Source organism: Astatotilapia calliptera, chromosome 14, assembly GCF_900246225.1.
Source record: "Astatotilapia calliptera chromosome 14, fAstCal1.2, whole genome shotgun sequence".
In the NCBI taxonomy this organism is placed as follows: Eukaryota; Metazoa; Chordata; class Actinopteri; order Cichliformes; family Cichlidae; genus Astatotilapia; species Astatotilapia calliptera.
In genome coordinates, this window is record NC_039315.1 from 7,867,491 (window position 1) to 7,887,633 (window position 20,143).

At 40.5% G+C, this 20,143-nt stretch overlaps 1 protein-coding gene across 3 annotated transcripts in view; it reads right to left on the reverse strand.

Moving 5' to 3' along the window:
• Positions 1-18,078, reverse strand: part of mtus2b (microtubule associated tumor suppressor candidate 2b) — a 28,950-nt gene extending 10,872 nt beyond the window's left edge. For 2 of the 3 annotated variants that reach the window (XM_026192149.1, XM_026192148.1), the window contains exons 1-7: positions 17,928-18,078; positions 10,668-12,670; positions 10,116-10,302; positions 9,262-9,468; positions 3,492-3,638; positions 2,209-2,307; positions 1,456-1,652 (exon numbers count right to left, since the gene is read on the reverse strand). In XM_026192149.1, coding sequence (XP_026047934.1) covers positions 1,456-1,652; positions 2,209-2,307; positions 3,492-3,638; positions 9,262-9,468; positions 10,116-10,302; positions 10,668-12,467 — 2,637 coding nt within the window. In that variant the 5' untranslated portion in view covers positions 12,468-12,670; positions 17,928-18,078. The remainder of the gene's footprint in view (positions 1-1,455; positions 1,653-2,208; positions 2,308-3,491; positions 3,639-9,261; positions 9,469-10,115; positions 10,303-10,667; positions 12,671-17,927) is intronic. The other variant, XM_026192150.1, reaches the window with a different exon arrangement.
• Between the last annotated feature and the right edge of the window lie 2,065 nt (positions 18,079-20,143).

A 20,143-nucleotide genomic window follows, 5' to 3' on the forward strand; every position in this document is an offset into this window, starting at 1 on the left:
TAAAAAGAATATTAAATATCAAATGTGTTTCGATTCCACCGAGTCACCCATCCAGCAGCAGCACCAGAAGAACAGACACAACAAGATACACCACACCCCCCTATCAAATGCATGTCAATATACTTGCATGTATACAAACTCACAACACATCCCAAAAGCATTCTCTTTCTTTATACTAGAAAAAAGCACCTTTGGAAATCCTCAGCATTTCACTACCAACTATCAAAAGAGGCTGCCTTTAGAGTCATTCAAAAGATGTCACAAGAGGGTTAAAGCAAGCGGCTCCCTTTGTGAACAAAGCAATCCTGACAACAAAAGACAGAAGCTACAGGTTTGTGCAAATGACTCCAACACAGTGTGTAATCGCATTCTGGAGCTCACTGCAACATTTGCATTGCAGTTTTTGACTGTAACCCTACAAAACACTGCCATTCAGTAACACAATGAATCTACAAACATATTGCAAAGGATGCAACTTTAATGAGGAACTTGTTCTGTGTCGCATTAAAGCAAACTTGCAGGGTGATTTTAAAAGAATAGTTTGAATGCTGCTACATATCAAGATATGTTACCGTTACAGACTCATGCAGCAACAAGCAAGCTCTCTTTTCATAACTCTCAACTAAAACTCCAACATTTTTATGCAAGAAAACATCAAATCCCTCAAATACATCAAATACTGGTTTAGCTTCAATTATTAATGCAGTAATTTTAATTTGCAAAGACAAAAAATATCTGCCTGTGTATTTTAGGTTGAGACCAAATGTTATTAGGATGGCGTAATATTTAATATTAAGGATATTGTTATACAGTGTAAAACTGCTAAATTTTATACAGACATTTGGACACATGTAGTTGGACATGGGTGATTTGTTGACAAATATTTTTATTTATGCTGCCTTTTGATAATGATGACGTTGTATATTTTCTCTTTTACCTCTGGAGGAAGTTTAATGGGAATGAAATAAAGTCACAGCATTACAATGGTAAATGGTAATGGTAAATGGCCTGTATTTATATAGCGCTTTACTAGTCCCTAAGGACCCCAAAGCGCTTTACATATCCAGTCATCCACCCATTCACTCACACATTCACACACTGGTGATGGCAAGCTACATTGTAGCCACAGCCACCCTGGGGCGCACTGACAGAGGCGAGGCTGCCGGACACTGGCGCCACCGGGCCCTCTGACCACCACCAGTAGGCAACGGGTGAAGTGTCTTGCCCAAGGACACAACGACCGAGACTGTCCAAGCCGGGGCTCGAACCGGCAACCTTCCGATTACAAGGCGAACTCCCAACTCTTGAACCACTATCGCCCACAATCACATGTGTCATACACACGTAGTCCTATTTTAGGATTAAGAGTGAAAGAATTGGAACACTGCACTCTTACTCGGCTTTCAAAGTCTGCGGTCGACCTTGCCGGGATTGCAGAACTCTGCTAAATCTTACCTTGTGACAGAAGTGCTGGGTAGTGATGCTGAAAACATCCAGGCACAGCGAGGCTTTCTTTAGCTGAGCCTGCAGAGTCTGTAGCTGCAGGGCCTGCCGCTCACATCGCTCCCGCAGCTGCTGGATCTGAGCGCGATCCACCTCCTGTGCCTTTTCGGTCTGAATGGCTCCATGAACTGCTGTTGTCCGACCACGAACTGCAGATACGCAAAACAGGCAGAAGAATATAGTATGTTGATGTACTTTTCCTCAGACTTATTATAGAAATAGAAATATATAGACAAACAAAACAAACAAGTCAATTTATGTGGATGCTGCTGATGTAAAAGTGGATTATATGTGCAGTATGAAAACCCTTATCACCTGCACTGTTTGGCCTGTTTGGTCTCTGAGAAAAGCAGAAGTTGCTGATTTGTGCTGCTGTAATCTGAGCCAGCAGTACTGCTCCTGAAGGAGCCATCCTAGCATTAGAGCTACCGTGCTTTGTTGCTATGGCAACATCATGGTGCTATGGGTAAAGTCTGGGATGAAGTGCGGCGAGAGAGCAAGAGCGACACGGAATGAAAAAGTCACTGCAAATTTTAAAGATACAGTAGCAGCTGATGGTCCTGAACAAAAACCCCTTCTTTTTACCAGTTAGGAAAAAAACCAAAGAGACATCATGGTATGTTAAGCACATCATGGTACGTTAAGCACACCTTATGTGCCTATAGTTTGTGTTTAAATGTATGCGGTGTGACAGGGCTGACTCACCAGGGGATTGTGGCTTGGGAGAAACCACTGCAAGTCTTTTAGGGGAGGACTTTGGTGACAGCTCAGCCTCTGCATCCTTCTGTAAATCTCTCCTAGTCACTGTGTAACAAAAAAGGTGTTATTTTCTTTGTAATACACAGAATTAAAACATAAGACAGACATTTTTGTTGTTTGTTTTATCTCATAGGAAGTATTTGCCTAAATATTGGTTAACCTGTACTTCTGCTACACTACTTCTGTTTTTTTACTACAGACAAAACTTTGGCACAAAACAATAACATTATAAAATAACACCACTTTTTTATATTGAATAAAATATGATACACATGCGCAGACTGATCAAATGAAACCCTCAATATAAAGGGATTTTTTTTTGTAGAATATTGTTCATCCCTCCAACAGAGTTCCTGGGAAAAACAGATTTAATGCCTAGGCATGGAAACTGGTAGTAAAAACAAACAACAACTTTGTTCTGTTTTTTCCTTATAATTAATCAAATCAGTGAATAACTGAAAGCATAAAAAATGGCTGGAATAAAGACTCAGCGATCACTGTAGGACAGTGACCACTAGCTGGAGTTACTGCTTCACTTGTTGACACAGTTTCTGTTGTGGAAAGATGGGGCGACTGGTGGTTCACCCAGAAATACAAACTGTCGCCACAGGATGGCGCTGATGCTCCACATTCACTGCAAAGACGCCAACATGAGCACCACTGTGCATTAGCTAACAATAAAGACGCCCACAAGAGCAGAGGGGGAGTATAGGCTACTGTATGATACTGTATCCCTGCTGTGATGCAATGCTAGGCAACAGTTTGGAAACACAGCACATGAATAAGTAATCCTAAATACTATTTATCATTTTCTACTCATTTTAGTCCTAAATCAGAAGCTTGATAAGCAAACTGAGCTGAACAATGGACAATAAAAGCAAATGAATGAGTAAACACTCAATCGTAGTCATTATGCTCTCAACTACAATCATAATTAGCAACATTGCAAAAGAAAAATCATTGCTTGAGTACAAAAAGCACAGCTGTGTTTATTGTTTCTAGCTCAACTTCTTGCCCATGTACAGGACTGTAGCTCAAATCGTCACATACAAACTGTTCTGTCTTCCTGCTTTTACTTAAAACTCCACAATAACTTTTAAAACTCAGACATTTCTCTAAGCAGCTGTGTGGGAATAGGTGGGGCTTATACTGAGGAATGAAATCAAACACACATACACAAATTGAGCACAATCGTTTGGTTCCTCTGGCTTTGTGCAAGAGTGCTGTACCTAGTGGGGAGCAGTGCCGTGGTGGCAGATTGCGCCGCTGGAGGCTGGGGGCATTAGGAGGGTGAGGGCAGCTCTGAGCAGGGGAGGCTTCTCTGGTTGGTGCTGTGGCTTTATGTTGAGGTGTGTCATCGCTGCCACTGCTGGGATCTACATCAGAAAAGAAAAACATGCTCAGGGACTGTGGCAAAAATCACACAATGTTGCTATTTATATATGTACGAAATATGTTTTTATTTAAAAGCTGCAATTTTCTCACCTCCCGAATGTGATTAAGCCTATGTAAGGCAGTCAGTGTGCTCGCTCTAGCGCTGACTCTTAATATATGGGCCATTTCCTAAGAATATCAGTGAGTGAGTCTCACCTGACCGCCACAGGATTAGTGAATTTTATTTTGTAGATTTTGTAGACAATTTCCTCATATTTAAGTAATGCATGCAAAAATTTCCCTTCATTCTATGAAAATTTCAAGCTGTTTGAAATTTGGTGCTCTTCAGGTCGCCATATTTTTCCAGCATTTTCTGAACCCTCTTACTAAAATAAACTTTAAACACTGCTACCACACAAATTCTTTTCTACTTTTTTACCTATTTTTCTCCCTATAACTTTGAGCATTACTCAGTGGGTTATATCACAGTTTTAAAAAGAAAACTCAACCCAATATAATGTCTACTATATTGTAATAAAACCAAGCAAGTCAGCATGGACAAAACAAGTTATAGCATTTAAAAGGTTGTCTTTACCTGTATTTTAATAACTTCTAGTTGTGCTAAGAATTATGTTGCATATCTAATGATGAAAAAGAAAGAAAAACATTCGATTCTGAGGAAATGGCCAAGATAGCTATCAAATATTTCACCTTGGCCAACGTAGATATTTTGACGTTGACTACAAAAACTGAATTATTCACGTTTTGCAGGTATGACATATCTTTGTGGCTAATTTATGACTGCCAGCTTTTTGTTTCACTCCATGTCTCAGTGGATTACGGTACAGACACATGTACAATTTTGGGAAATACCTGACTATGCAAACTAATAGGCATAGAGCCAGCCATGGCCTATAGTAAACGATGTTCTTGTTTCTTAACACAAAAGATTTGATTTGGTTTAGTAATACTGAGGGAATTCTCAGCGCCATTTGAAAATGAAAAACTGTGGAATGATGGCATTAAAGCTTTTAACTGTCAATTTCATGCACGTTTCAGATCATTACACTCTTTCCTAATGGAGTTTTGGTTCTTTTTTGCTTTGCTTTGTTTTTTCTGGTAAATTGCACACTCTCATCAAGATTCGCAAAAAACAGGGTGCTGTAAACATAGTAATTATTCATAAGAGCTGCTGTTATGCCTCTAGCTTTTATGGAAATGAAAGGCTGAGGAACAGTGCAGCTGAAACATCCTCCAAATAATCACAATGAAATTATGATAGTTTTTACATATTTTTGCATGCTGTATACTGTATGCATTTCTCAGATATAAACCTTTAACTTTATAATAGTCAAAAAAATTCCATCAGTGCATAAATGATGGAATTTACTTCGTCGTTATAAGTGAAGAGTCAAACCAGAGAGCTCTAATTACTAATCATAAAATATTCAGCAGCTCAGTCAATGGTAGTGCTGACACAAACTCTAACTATTGGTAATATAACACTTTTGAAGAGGAAAGGATAGCGTTGTGCCCTTGAATTAAAATACCATCACTCTGATCTAATAATGTCAAATTGTGACCCAAGGAGGCTGCAGACATTCAAAAAACGTTAAGCTGTTGTGATACATACGTGTGTGTGTGTGTGTGTGTGTGTGTGTGTGTATGTATATATATATATACATATACATATATATATATATATACATATATATATATATAGCAGCTGGATAGCGTAGTGGTTAAACTACACGCCTTTGGAACAGAGGATCGCAAGTTCGATTCCTGCCTGGGGCGTCTGTATCCAGTAAGGGTCCTAAGGCTAGACCCCCTATGCTAAGCAAGCCTACCGCAGACATGAGCGAGACAGATAAATATGAAGGCATGCCGGCTCGGACGTCGCCCGGATCAACAAGGTCCGCGTCAGGTGTTGAGGAACCAGGGCACCCTGACGAAAAGTGGGCTACTGGAACAAGAAGGCATCGGTGGGCAAGGGACGAAAACAGGGCGTTGTTGGAATGCTACTACGCAAGTAACCCCGGCGGAAGGGGCTACATGAATAGGATGAGGGACCTATGGATTCTTCGATACCCAACATCCACAATGACGGCGAAACAACTAGTAGCTCAGTGTTCCAACATTCGAAAGAAGGGACTGCTCTCACAGCTAGAGATTGACGAGGTACAACACAAATGCTACGGCAAGGAGGAGTCAGGACGCCAGGTCAGGGGGGAGATATCATCACCCCCACCCGAGATTGGGTACATAGCCCCAAGTGCGATAGGAGAAGGATCGTTGAGTACGAGAGGAACTGACCTGAAAAATAGGATCATGGCCAAGCTTGAAACCTGGATCCCCCGTAGCCGGTTACCAAGATTACGTGAAGTACCCTCAGAAGGTCTGCTAGATGATGTTAATGCAGCAGAAGAAGACGGCCGTAGTGATCGATGTAGCGGTTCCGAATGACAGCAATATCAGGAAGAAGGAACACGAGAAGCTGGAGAAATACCAAGGGCTCAGAGAAGAGCTCGAGAGGATGTGGAGGGTGAAGGTAACGGTGGTCCCCGTGGTAATCGGAGCACTAGGTGCGGTGACTCCCAAGCTAGGCGAGTGGCTCCAGCAGATCCCGGGAATAACATCGGAGATCTCTGTCCAGAAGAGCGCAGTCCTGGGAACAGCTAAGATTCTGCGCAGGACCCTCAAGCTCCCAGGCCTCTGGTAGAGGACCCGAGCTTGAAGGATAAACCGCCCGCAGGGGCGTGCTGGGTGTATACATATATATATATATATATATATATATATATATATATATATGTGGGAGCCAAGTTAAGATAGTTCATATGTTTTAGTATTTATATTTCGCTGTTGTTAAGCTTGTTTGTGTAATTAATAATTTTAGGAAATAGATGCATGTTTATGGTGGAACTAGGTTACGTAGTACCATGAATACATGTGCCTTAAAGACTCGTGTTTATAGTAAAATCCGGGCATCACGGATGTATGCAAATTAGTGCATGCGGTGCGGGAGGGGGGAGAGAGAGAGAAAAGGAGTTAACACGGCATAAGCTATACGGGGCAGCAGGGTAGAACAGAGCCACACGGTTTTCCTACCGTAGTAGGTTATTTTGTTGAGGACAAGTTAAACCTGACCACTCCTGTAAGATGCAAAAACTGTGGAATAAATTTTTTGTTACATCTTTTCACATCGGAGTCCCGTGGAGTTCTTTTTCCTCTTCAAACTGACGTACGCGAGTGAATCACGGGAAAACTGGTCTCACGGCTTAAACAATATATATATATATATATATATATATATATATATATATATATATATATATATATATATAAGCACATTTTATTGATACAAAGGACAGTATAGCATAAAAACAGATTAAAGGAGAACATTAAATCACTTTTGATGTAAAAATGCTAAGGCTCTGTGCAACACATCTAGTGATGCTTTCCAAAGCAGCAGCATGAATACACCAGGGAGAGTCAGCAGATTTTTTTCCTTTCTTTTTTTTTTTCCTTTTCCCAAAGGTGACCTACTGAAATGGAGATGAAGCCAAGAAAGGGATTGGCTAAAGGAGACGGCCGAAGGCTGACTCACACTGCTAAATGCTTGTTTCTAGCGTGCATGTACAATACAAATCCACCCCCTGTAGTAAGAATCCTCTGATCAGCACCAATGAGGACTCTGCTTGTGACTAACTCGCAAGCAGCGAGAATAGACAAGCTAATAACATTCAGAACAAATGTGCCTCTGGGCCATGTGGCAGTGATGAAGAACTGGTGACAGAAAAATGAGAAGAAAGGACTGCGTTACTTTACAGTCAGCATACTGTGTAATACGTTCCTCCTGATTGAACTACACCAGTGAATTAATTATTTCACCAGACCTGAGCATCATGATGACAAGGAGCTGCTTGTTCCTGCTTGTAGCTGCATTTGGGGCTTATGGTTATAGCGTGGTGCAGTCTGAGCCAACAGCCTAAAGGGAAACACTGCGGTGCAAGCAGACAGTTGTGTATGCCATCTGAGCTGCTTCCAAGTATTTTACAATCTGGCAGATACTGAATTTGTTAAAATGTACACAAATCTGCTTCAGTTTACATATCTAAAAAGATTACAGAGCCACTGGCAGTCAAGTTGGGCATCCTCATATTAATGTTGAGTAGAACTGTTGTTGTTTTCTTGAGAATCAGTGGTACTGTATACACCAACTAATTAAGAGTACTATTGCTATTTCTAAGGACAGCCAGGATTCAGCTGTCAAAGACTGGAATAAATGTAGTGATGTTTAAGCAAAGGACAACATTAACCTGTAATTATGACAATGATGCTCATTGTCATAATTACATACATAGATAAAAATGAATAAAAATTAATGACCTTACCAGAGTGCGAAATCTTATTTACGTCTGATGTCTATCAGTTTAAATTAAATTTACCAGAGAAGTTTGCAAGCTTGTCTTAAAGAGCCGCTTTCTCTGATATTCTTTATATTTTCTGTTACTGTTACTATTATTTTTACCATGACTGGTCTGTAGCTGTTGCTTTGTTTATGTGTTTCTTTTCAGTGTTTCAGGTTTCTGGGGTAGCCTTTATGAAACTGGGTGCTATTGGTTCCAGCTTCTCCAGAGGCGGTTTATATTGTAAGGTAAAGACCCTACATCAGGGGTGCCCAACTTCAGGCTTCAAGGGCCGGTGTACTGCATGCTTTAGATCTCACCCTGGGTCAGCACACCTGAATCAAATGATTAGTTCATTACTAGGCCTCTGGAGAACTTCAAGACACGTTGAGGAGGCAATTTAACAATTTAAATCAGCTGTGTTGGATTGAGGACACATCTAAAACCTGCAGGACACCGGCCCTTGAGGCCTGGAGTTGGACACCCCTGCCCTACATTATTACAAAGAAAATAAAATCATTGTATTTAAAATATAAGAATCATTACTTATCACTACTTTTAGTGAATCACTTTCAGTGGCTGCTATTGCATTATTTGCTTTGGTTTTACACCCAGACCATAACCATATATATAAACATTTTCAAAACAATGGTCAGTTTGTGTCACGTCTCTGAATCAGCAGACAACACACATGGCCTGCTCATATTTAGCAAAACCGTTTTTGGTAATAAAACAATGTCTTGTTAACCGACACTTTCTTTCCTGACACTTTGCTGACATCTCGTTCACACACAGAGATAATTGCATTGCCAGGTGAATTTTGCTGTCATTCCTTTATGCAGATGAAGACTGGGGAATATTTCAGTGATGGTACTGAAATATGCATTGGGAATTCTGCAGTATGCAGGCTGAGCACAGGCAGCAGAGGGAGAGAGAGTAACTTTCTTCCTAAAGAAATCCTTTCTTCTCTGAGGCTCTGTGCTGCAGCGGCTTAGAAATGCAGAATTCTGACAAATGATTGAAAATGAAACAAAATGAGCAGCTGTTACTATAGTAACTGAGGATAGACCAGCCACACCTGCTGGTGAACTAATAAGGAGATGCAGATGTAGTAAAACATTGGTGTGGGGTAACCTTTTATTTAGGCAGAGTAGCAGTAAAAACAGTATTAGTCTAATTCATAAAAAAAATGAGTTGAGTGGACATAACTCACACTGAGAACCTCGGCCTGGGTCACTGTGGGTGCTTTCATTAGACTGGTTGCTGGATACAGATGAGACACTGGAGCTCCGGACAAATCCTAGAGAAGCCAGACGGGCAGCTGGAAGGGCAGAGAAGCCTGGAGGACGAAGGCCAGACTGGCCTGATTTGAGCAGGAGGCTTTTTGGGGTGGTTTCTGGACCTGCCCTCCTGGGCTCTCCTAAAGGTAGAAAAACAAGTAAAAAAACAAGAAAAAAAAACTTTAAAAACCTGATTTAGTTTATACTGAAATAAAATGAATAAATAAAAGAGGAAGATTACATATATATAGATATATAAACATTATTCAATGACTAAATTCCACATAAATAAGAAAGCAGCATATGTGCAACCAGCCAAGAGTATCATTTATAATGTAAGAAGGCAAAATTATGCAGTGCGAGCTGGTAGCATGTGCAAGTTACACTAACTTCAAATGCTTTGCACTTCAAAGAGTTGAGGTGCCAAAAGCCAAGGCTCATCCATAAGCATGACAGGAAAAAAATTAGGTGAATCATTCAGCAAGCCCAAGAAGCTTGTTGAATAAATAACTCTACAGCTCAACATCTACGGGATGGGAGAGTGTGGAGAATACTGAAGTAGGTAGAGAGAGATGAGAGAAATCTGTTGAAATGATTTCTCAAGATTTGACCTAATCATCTAACCACACAGGGTTTTTTTAACGTAAGCATACACAAATACATCTTGTGTTAAACTTTTAAACATTCCCAAAACAACCTTTGAAAATGCAGCTGTCTCTGATACTAAAAATGCAACTAACATTTCAGTTCACTTTTGAGTCAATTTGCCAAAATGTTACAATCTCACCTGCCAGATCTTGTTGGCCTGGAGTGGACACTTTGGCAGCCAGATATTGTGAGGGACCTGACCTTTGACCTGCCTGCTGAACTCTTGGCTTGGCTGCGGGCTGCCTGGTGACTGCACCTAGCCCAAGCTGAGGCCTCAGGGTTCTTGGCGAGCGGTAGACACTACCTCCTTCAGGGGAAACATGCTGCTGAAGGACATCACCAACAAAACCAGTTACTATAACATCATTCACATTCTAGACTGATGGACAGCAAGGTATCATGTGATAGGTTTGATTCATGTATTATTAAGTTAGGCACTTTGGTTTTGTGTGATAATACATCTAATCTATTACCACTCTGTTACTGTTTGTGGTGCAATGTGAGCCAGTATGTGACCAAAATAATCTAAAACACAGCATGTGCAGTGCAGCTGAAACGGACCAATCTGCATGAACAATTAAAGGGTTAAAAATGCTTACAGGTTGAGCCACCATCATGCTAAATTGGAATACTTGTACCACACCATAAGCTGAGTTGTGTGAACATATCAAAACAAAAGTCCGCTTCTCACCTCTTGAAGATATTTCTCTGATGCCTCCTGGAAGTTGTCTGACTTTCCACTCCTTTGAGGGATACTGCTGCTTGGAGGTTTTACTCCAGTCACAGCGACACCTGGAGGATAGTATGCTGTCTTCTGCATCTCCTGTCGATATTTGTCAAATAGCAGGTTTGAGGAACAGAGCACTGGTGTGGATTTAGTTTGAGAAGCAACCTTTGGATCTTTGAGAGCTGGTGGGTTGGAGTAAGAGGGTAATCTTGATGTGTGTGTGGAGGCTTCATTTAGTGCATCGGTGAGTGGTGGTTTTGCTTGAGTATTCTTTCGAACATACGTGATGATTTTTGGCCGCACGTTTTTGGGCTTCTGAGGGGGCGAAGATCTCCTGGGTTCGGACTCCTTCTGTTGAGGCATGATAGGTTTGGGGATTCCACTGCTCAAACTCGTCTTAGCATGTGGCTTGATAGTTTGACTTATTCCTCTTTGAGAGGAGTCACTGTGCTCCAGGCTCGGTGCCCTGATGCCCTGGACCTTAGCTGGAGAACCACTAGGTCGTCTCTTAGGTGACGAAGAGGAGGTGGTTTTAGGGGATGTAGGAGTTGCTGGTCGACTGGGGCTTCCCCATGGCTTCCTCCTTTCCAGACTTGAAGAGCTGGGAGTGGTGGTGTTCTCAAAGGAGCCCTGCTTTTTTAAGGTGTTATCAAAAGAGAGCTGCTTCTTTAAAGCATTCTCAAATGAAGGCTGCTTTTTCAGACTCTTATCAAAAGAGCTTTGTTTCTTCAGTGTGTTATCAAATGAGTCTTGTTTCTTTATGGCTTTAGGTTCAACACATGACTGAGTCCCCTTTGTACCTGTTCTGAGAGCCCTGTAGTTCACATCAGGGGTTTCATCCGCTTGTGTGCTTTTATCTATTTTAGCGTTGCTTTCTTTTTGACATTTTGTTGGAGAGGTTAAAGCCTTGTGCTCAGTACAATTTACCTCCAAAACACTACCCTTTGCTTTATTTCTATGGTTATTATTTGTCCCGGGTTTGCCACTGACATCATGTGCCTGTGATACAGCATCATCTGACTGAACTGCTGAATTCAAATTCATATCTACATCTTTCTGGGTTATTGTGCTTTTTCTAGCAAAAAGAGAAGAATCATCAACTATTTGAGAGGCCTTGCCTCTCTCAGAGATAGTGGTGCAAATCTGGGAAGTTAGGTCCTCTGAGATGGTTGAATGAGGACCAGAGGCAATATGCCAGGAGTCTGTCATCTGGTTCTTGCCAACAGTGTCCATGGCAGTGGCCATGCTTGAAATGGTGGACAGACAGGATACAAAGACATCAGTTTCAGAGCTTAAGTCAGTCTTGGAAGCTTCTCTGCTCTCAGAGACATTAGAGCCATTGGATTCTTGCTCACTGGCACCGTTCAGAATTGACTTCCTTTCTTCCCTGCCCTTATAATCTATCGCCTCTTCTGCTGTGGATTTTCTGCATGATGACGGCTGTTCTTGAAGCTCCTTCCGCTCTGCAAGCCCAACAAAGTCCTCTTCCTCCTCAACAAGATAAGCCTCCAACTCCTGACACTCTAACATCTCAAATTCAGCCAGCTCAGGGTCATCACACTGAGAGTCTGTGCCCCAGATGATGACTTTGTCTTGCTCTGCTGTTTCAGTTATCAATCCTGACAGACAGCCAGTATCCCCAGTTCTCCCACCATCTTCTGTCCGAATGTCATTGGCATTGGCGTCGCCATCAGCCAGCATGCCACCCTGCTGGTTGTTATTCCTTAACTCCCCCACACCAAAGGGCTCTTCTCGCTCACACATTATGAAATCAGCTCTGAGTTTGTGGCAGCCTCAAGAGCACTTAAAATAAATCATCATCATCGTCAAGCATCAAAAAGTCTGTCTGCCCATCAAGCTGTCCTACTGGCAGAGCAGGAGCCTATTTTCAGTATGTCAGAAATATGAATGTTGAATGTCATGTCTAATTTGGAGCATGGGTCTTCATAACATCTGAGGTCCTTATCCTGCATAAAAACAGCAGATCACAAGTAAAGAAAATATATTGAAGATGACTTAAAAACAATATTCAACAGGTATATTTAAAAAACTGTGCCATCTTATAATAATTTAAATCTTTCAGTCTGTTTCATCATAAAACCATGAAATAAAGTGAGTTTTTTTGTGGGGGCAGTGAAAGATGTGTAGATGCACCGAAGGCAATGTAGGCTAGACCAGCAGGAGAAATCACAGTTAACCTCTTACAAACACAGCAACGAGTGATTTAGCCAGCATAAACAATATTAATGTATAATTTTTTTCTGGCCTCTTTTTTTACACTTCTTTGTAGCTCAAAAAACCTTAATGGGTGTTTCTGTATATGAAACAGCTGAGGTCATATGATAACTTATTGGTTACTGTAGCGGCGAATTTCTGTCCCAAGCTTGGAAAAAAGAATTCTTCCACTTCTTAATGTGAGCTGTTCAGATTTATTTCTGACTCGTACATACAAATGTTTCTCTATAGATTGGCTCTAACAGTTACAGCTTTTGTAAGAAAATCCTCAGGCCCAGTGTGGGATAAACTCAGGCCTGTTGGGCTCCCAGGATTGCAAAAACCTACAGTGGTGAAAACCATGAATCTTTTCTGCATTTATTCCTAAATGTTAAACATGCCAAACATCTTGTTTATTTTGTTTCTGACTGAAATGTTGTCAAGGGCCCAGAATTTTTTGCAGCACTCCTGTGAAGAGCAGTATTCACAAATCTGACTCTTAAAAAAATGACATTAGTGAATTAGCTGGCAACCGGTCTCTCTCTAGCTTTAGGAATGTGAGTGAATTCAGCAGACAAGATATTATGCTGCTTGGAATATATGTTACAGGTGGGAACAACTTTGTGGTTAAACAAGATCTACAGAGAAGAAGGTACAAACAGAAAATATTAGCCTAAAAAAATTACTTGTATTGAATTATATAATTCCCTGATCTAACTAGAGACTGCTAAGTTTAAAATACAATTAGGGACAAGGGAAAAAAGGAATGACTATCTTCCAGCCACAGTGAACTATCCGGGGGGAAAAATAACAACCAGACAAGCTTAAGTACACTGACAAAAAAAGCTAATTCTGCCTTTGGAGGGAAAATACAATGACACTGTCTCTTGTTTATGGACACTATCATTATTGTTCTGTCTTTATGACAGTCAGATGCAAACCAGCATGACAGTGATGGTGTTACATTTGACCTTCATAATGGAATTGTTTTCTTATATTTTATATTTCTGATTATCCATGTGCCTTGAGTTACTGAGATTGTCTTTTGTGAATACTTTTGAGATACTTGCATTAAAAAATACACATTATTTCTGTTATCCCTTTTCTGCACCATCTATTGCTTGCAACAACAAAAAAACAAAAACATCCAAGAACCTCTTTTTTGTCCAATCAGCTGAGTGACTGTGGACTTTTAACCTCCACAACTTTTACAGTGTTTATGATGGGCCACCTCTAAACTGCCAAGTACTACTGAGGCTTTTACAAGTTCTCATGACCCAACTGTCTGCTTCTGCACTTCTAAAATCATTTAATAGGCTGCTTGATGTATGATTTTATTTAAGGCTGACAAAAATAGACAAATAAATAAATACAATATTTCAGCCTTCATGATATTTAACCCTTTCCTTCATTAAGGGAGATCTATATGTAAACTTTGTATTTCGAAGAGCTTTAAACTGTCAACATGAATTTTAAGTTTGTTGATATGTTACCAAAATCTGGAAGTTCTGCAAAATCTGCTTCCCTCATCTCCCATCATTCAGCTGGCTGCCCTGCCACCTGCATGCTCAGATTAAGAGCTATGCCACTTCCTTTAATTGCCCTGCAATTTTAGTCAGCCAGCAGGTACCATAATTGCTCAGAGAGTTTCTACTAATCCAATATGAGAAATGTGAATGAAATGTCCTGTGTGGACCCTTTGGAAAGGACAGAGAGCACTGACAGGCCCTTTGATCTTAAGCAGCAACTCTTTTTTTGCAGAGAAATTGCACATGCTGTTATCACCTCATCATGCCTTTCCCATTATCAAGTTGTGGTTGACAACTTCCTCTAGCACAAAAAATTAAATTCTAAGAAAATTTCCAATTAAACTAAAGAAAAAAAAACCTACTAGGAAGAAAACTGACTGCCTGCTGCTCCATCTCAGGCATTTGCTCTGCATTTGTGTCCTAATAAATTCACTTACGCAGCAGGAAATAGCATGTCATTTCCCTTCTAAGAAAACAAAACGGTGCTGTTGCCTGTTATTAGAGTTTGATGTATGCTTAGAACAAGTCAACTTTTGTAAACTTGACAAGAAAAGCAGAGAGGGTCTACAGACAGAAGTGCCCGTTTGCAACATAAGCTAAAACATCGCACTAAATGATGCCTCTGCACAACAGAGACAGCACACCTGCATCTACTGCAGTGCTTACTGTTAAACCACACTGAGACACAAAATCTCTCAGTGCAGGCAGACAAAACACTGGTGCTACTAACAAATGTTTTTCCTTTTCAAATATTTCCAGACAAGTGCTATAAAATATTGTTTTTAAGAGAAAGGCTCAACCTGCTAACACAACTGTTTCTGCTGCAGCCATCATCCTTAAATTGATTTCCAGCTCTAAATCGGTTAAGTGCAGACCTCAGCATGGACACTATGGTACAGTTATCTGCACAGCAGTGACATGATGGATATGGTGCATTTCTTGAGTTTTATATAACTGCATTTGTTAATATTTGATCTAGAAAGTAGTGAAATATCATAGATCAAAGTTATGTTGGGAGTGATAACTTGTGTAAATGGAAATTTTAGGTGTAAAGAATCATAAATGGCATTTATAAAAAGAAGGGAGAAATGGGCCTTCATCCTCTAGCCAGACCTGGGAGTGGAGTTTAACAGCCCACAAAAAACACATTTAAGTGTTACCCAGTGGACCACTACCAGGTATAGGTTTGGGGTCAACTGCACATTACCTTTACCTGCTACCGAGCTTAGAGACCCGTTTCTGGATTCTGCTTGGGGAACAGGACAGTCACCTGGCTAGGGACATTAAATCTGGGTAGGCCGTGTTCAAGGCCTTGCAGTTAAAGGTTCAACAACCTAAGAACTTGCTGTTAAGATATAAGTACAAAAGGAGGGCATCATGTGGAAGAAGGAGGCCTTTCAGGATTACCTGATCCAGGGGTGCATTAAAAACAGACAGATATTGGGAGAGGAGACCGGCTGTTGCTTTGGCATTTGCTAAAGCAAAAAATTTAGGAGAAGTTCAGGAAGGCTACAGAGTTAGACTTTCAATTCTTCGTTTTACGTCAAGTTTACACATGTTTGTATAGAATTATAGAGTTAGAGAAGGTATTCAAATGTGTTTGGAGAACCCTGTTGTCTTTTGCAGCAGTGCAGACTATAAGGTTTGTATCTATGAGCCATCCAATTCTTTTATAAGTAAAGCAATAGCTGTGACTGTATTCAAAACACAAGGCCCAACATCGTTTTAGCAAGGGTTAGACGCTGTCAAGTTTGCTTCTTGTCTTCATTCCTGTTTTTGATATTTATGGACCAGCACTGAAAATGCAGCCAGTGTGAGGAGGGAGTTGGGAATGGGAACAACAGTAATGTGTCAGTAAGTATTTCAGGATGTTGTTAACAAGTGATGGCAAACTGGAGCTGGAAATGGACAAACTGATTGGTGAGGCTTATGCACGATCCCCCAGAAAGAAAAGGAAATGGAGAGACAAGTGTGTGCTGCAACTGTGACCTGACTTTGGTAAGTGAAAGTAAAAGGAATGGTTGGATTTACAAGAAACACCAGAATCCTTTAGAGCTCAAGTTTGCTTTGTTCAGGTCATTTGAAAATGATTAGATCCAGTTACAAGAGATGTACTGTAAAATCTTCTGATTTCATACATGAACTAACTTTCTTCTTTATGTCTCTCATTCAGCTTCATTCTATTCACAAGTTTTCTGGGTTTGAAGGACATTTGCCACTTCCTTCCTGTTCCGTTTCCTGGTATCACTTATAGTACTATTCAACACTCGGGCAGTCAGTCAGACATCATAACAGTACAAGAGAGAACAGGGAAATTTATAGTTGTAGCACTAAAATGCTTCCCCCATCTCCCATCATTCAGCTGGCTGCCCTGCCACCTGCCTGCTCATATTCATGCAACACCTTTGCCAAGGCCACTGAGAAAATCTGTGCATCCAAGCCTCGCAGGAGTACTTATGTGAAGATGTGCCCGCACAGCTTGTTTTGCTCTGTGAAATAGAAGCTGTGTCAGCTTCTGTTTTGTGTCAGCTGTCTAATGCAGCTGCTTGCCGGTCCTCACAGATGTGGGCCTTCATTTGTTTACCAAGCCTCACTTGATGCTTAATCTAGATCCCTCATGAAAAATTGAAGATGAGTGAAAATGGAGGCAGCAGTCTCCCTCTCAATTTAATGCTTCAGTGCCCCTGACTTCTTTGTGCAACCACCTAAAGCTCACATAAGATTTGCTTTTTCACACACATGGCAAAGGTTTGCCTTGAAAAACTACAAATGAATGCTTCACAGGCAGCAAAAACCCACAAAATTCTATCATTTGGAAGCAAATTCAAATGCTTCTTACATAAATGAACAAATATGTAGTAACAGCACCTTTTGTGTTCAGTTTATAGAATCTCCAGGCTTCCGGTAAGACGATCGAGGCCTTACTGGCTGTGCATGCTGCCCACTGGCCCTCAGCATTTTATGGTCACATCTTACATAATCCAGTACAACTCAGGCCTTTTCAATAAATGTCACCACTCAAGCCACACCAACAGAAATCTGTCACTTCACTACTAATGCACATTCATGCTGCTCTGAGTACCTTGTTCCTCACACTAGGAAACTATTTTTGTTCAAAGGGAAAAATACAGAAAGAGGAAGGACCGGCTTTGCTGATTTTAGAAAAGACAAAAAACATAGGATGTGGTTGACACAATAAATAAAACATGGTGTGACTCCACATACACATTTTGAGGTGAGAGCAATTGTACTGAGGTTACCTTTTCAAAGCTTGGTATGCAAACGCTATATTAGAATCTGCACTCCTGGAAACGATTAGGAAATGACTTGAAAACAACCTTATTAGAAACACAACAGGATCATCCGCAGTCTCGAGTAGATGCAGCAGGGTCAATAAATGCAGTTATCACTGCCGCTGTTCGGAGATTGAGAGGGAGACAGCAAACGCCTTCTGTTCCCCTTGTGAAATGAAATTTCTTACCGGTTTAATTCAGGTGAATCTGGAGAAGAGCCCGTCAGCGAAGAGCTGATGAAGAATGATTGAGACATCCAGTTTAAGCCGAGATGAAGAGGGTACAGTCTGCATCATCGCTGGAAAACAGGGAGGAGAGGAGACGAGAGGAGATTGAACAAAATGGACTCGGGTCGCCCCCTGCAGGTGAAGACAGGACATTTCTTCCCCACTACAGAGCGACACGCAGTACATGCGTGAATGAGAGCGGGGCAGATGGGAAGGTGAAGATGTAAGGAGTAAAGGAAGTGGAGATGGAGGAGTTTAAAAAGCTGGGGTCAATGATCCAAAGCAACAGTGAGTGCACATGAGAAGAGGAACAAGTGAGTGCAGGATACGATCACAGGATATCTGCACGAGTGAAAGGGAAGGTTTACAAGGTGCTGAGTCCTGCCGTGATCTTTGGTTTGGAGAAAGTGGCACTGACACAAAGACGGGGTGGAGACGGAGGTGGCAGATTTTCACTGAGAGTGACCACGAGGTGCAATTTCAGAAATTAATATGTCAGAGGGACCGCTCAGGTCGAGCAGTTTGGAGACAAAGTTAGAAGGCAAAATGGTGCGGCATGTGCAGGAGAGAGAGTGGATCAACTGAAAGGATGTTGACATGGAGCTGCCACATGAAAAGGAGGAGGACATTGCAAAGGGTTCATGACAGAGGAAGGTGGAGACAGGGCGGCAGATGTGTGGAGGCCTCTAAAGAGAGCAGCTCAAAGAATAGAGAAAGAGCAACACAGACTAATATAGTGCTTAACAGATTTATTAGACCGTCTGGCTAAATGGTTATTAGGCGAACCATACAAACAAATTAAAATGAGTGTAATCGGTCCTCAATCAAAAAAAAAAATCATGTGCTTTATTTATTGTTTTTGTAAAACAGTCGATTAAAAAAAAAGATAACAGTAATTATATTCAAACATTAAAAAGATCATTTTGATTACACAGCTTACTCATATTACTGGATTAAACATTACAGAAATGTACAGTTAATTTAGGGTAACTATAGCATTTTACATTTGGCAGTAGTCTTATGAATTAATTACAGTGTTAAACACTAAAAACAGTTTGTCTGCAGAATAAACTGAAGGAATTTAGATTTTTCTTTGGCTCCAATCTTTCTGATTACTGTACTTGAAGTAGTAAAGGTAACAGTAGAAGAAACTACACTAATGAATTAATGTCGATTCTCTAAACCATCTATACAGCGGGAGGTGGTTATGTGAAATAAATCAAAGTCAGCTTTAGCTTTCAGGATTATTTATTTACATCGAGAACTATACAAACCATAACCAATATGACAACAACATATAGTGAACAGTGTGCCTTCCCCCCCACAGTACACTGAACATTATCACATATCAACACTATAAAATGCATTTATGCAGCATGCAAAGCACGGATGAAGCATGATGTGACCTTTTGACATGTAACCACAGCAAGTACAGCACTCCCATAAACATTGCATACAGTCAGTAACTCAAGTATCATCAAAAAATTATTTACAAAGTCAGCGTTAAAATGTTTTCTACATTTTAAAATTAATGCATCGTTTCAAAATAACATGTGCTGATATCTTACTGATTTAGAAACAGCCAGGTAAACAATGCCTGGTTACATTCTGGAGAGCAAAACTTTTATTTACAAGGTAAGTGTTTAAAAATTGTTATACCACTCCAGCAAAAATAATCTATAGGAACTATAAAAAAAAACTATTAAAACTATTAAAAAACTACAGAAATTATTCTGACGCATGATCAAGTTAAATCCAATGGATTTTGGCTTCAGGTTTCATTAATAGATTCCCTCAAAAGGACCATAAGCTGAAATAAATTGTCTCACAGTGTCATTGCCATCACCCATTTACTGCTGAATATATATTAGCGTTTAAAAACGGACTGAGTGAAGAGATTTTTCACGTAGTTGCATTTCCAGACCTTTGCTGACATACAAACTTTGCTGTACTTCAGTTTTAGCTGCATCAAAGATCTGCACACACACACGCATACATACACTCTACTGCTTGACCTACACCATTTTTGTGTTTCTAAACATACAGTGTAGGTTTTGGCATTTCAAAATAAAAGTGAACTAAAGAAGTGTTATATCACCATGTAAACTACAGGTGTGCAATAATCACAAACTGATTGTATTTCAGGCATGTGTGAATTAAAAAGTTAAAAGGATCCA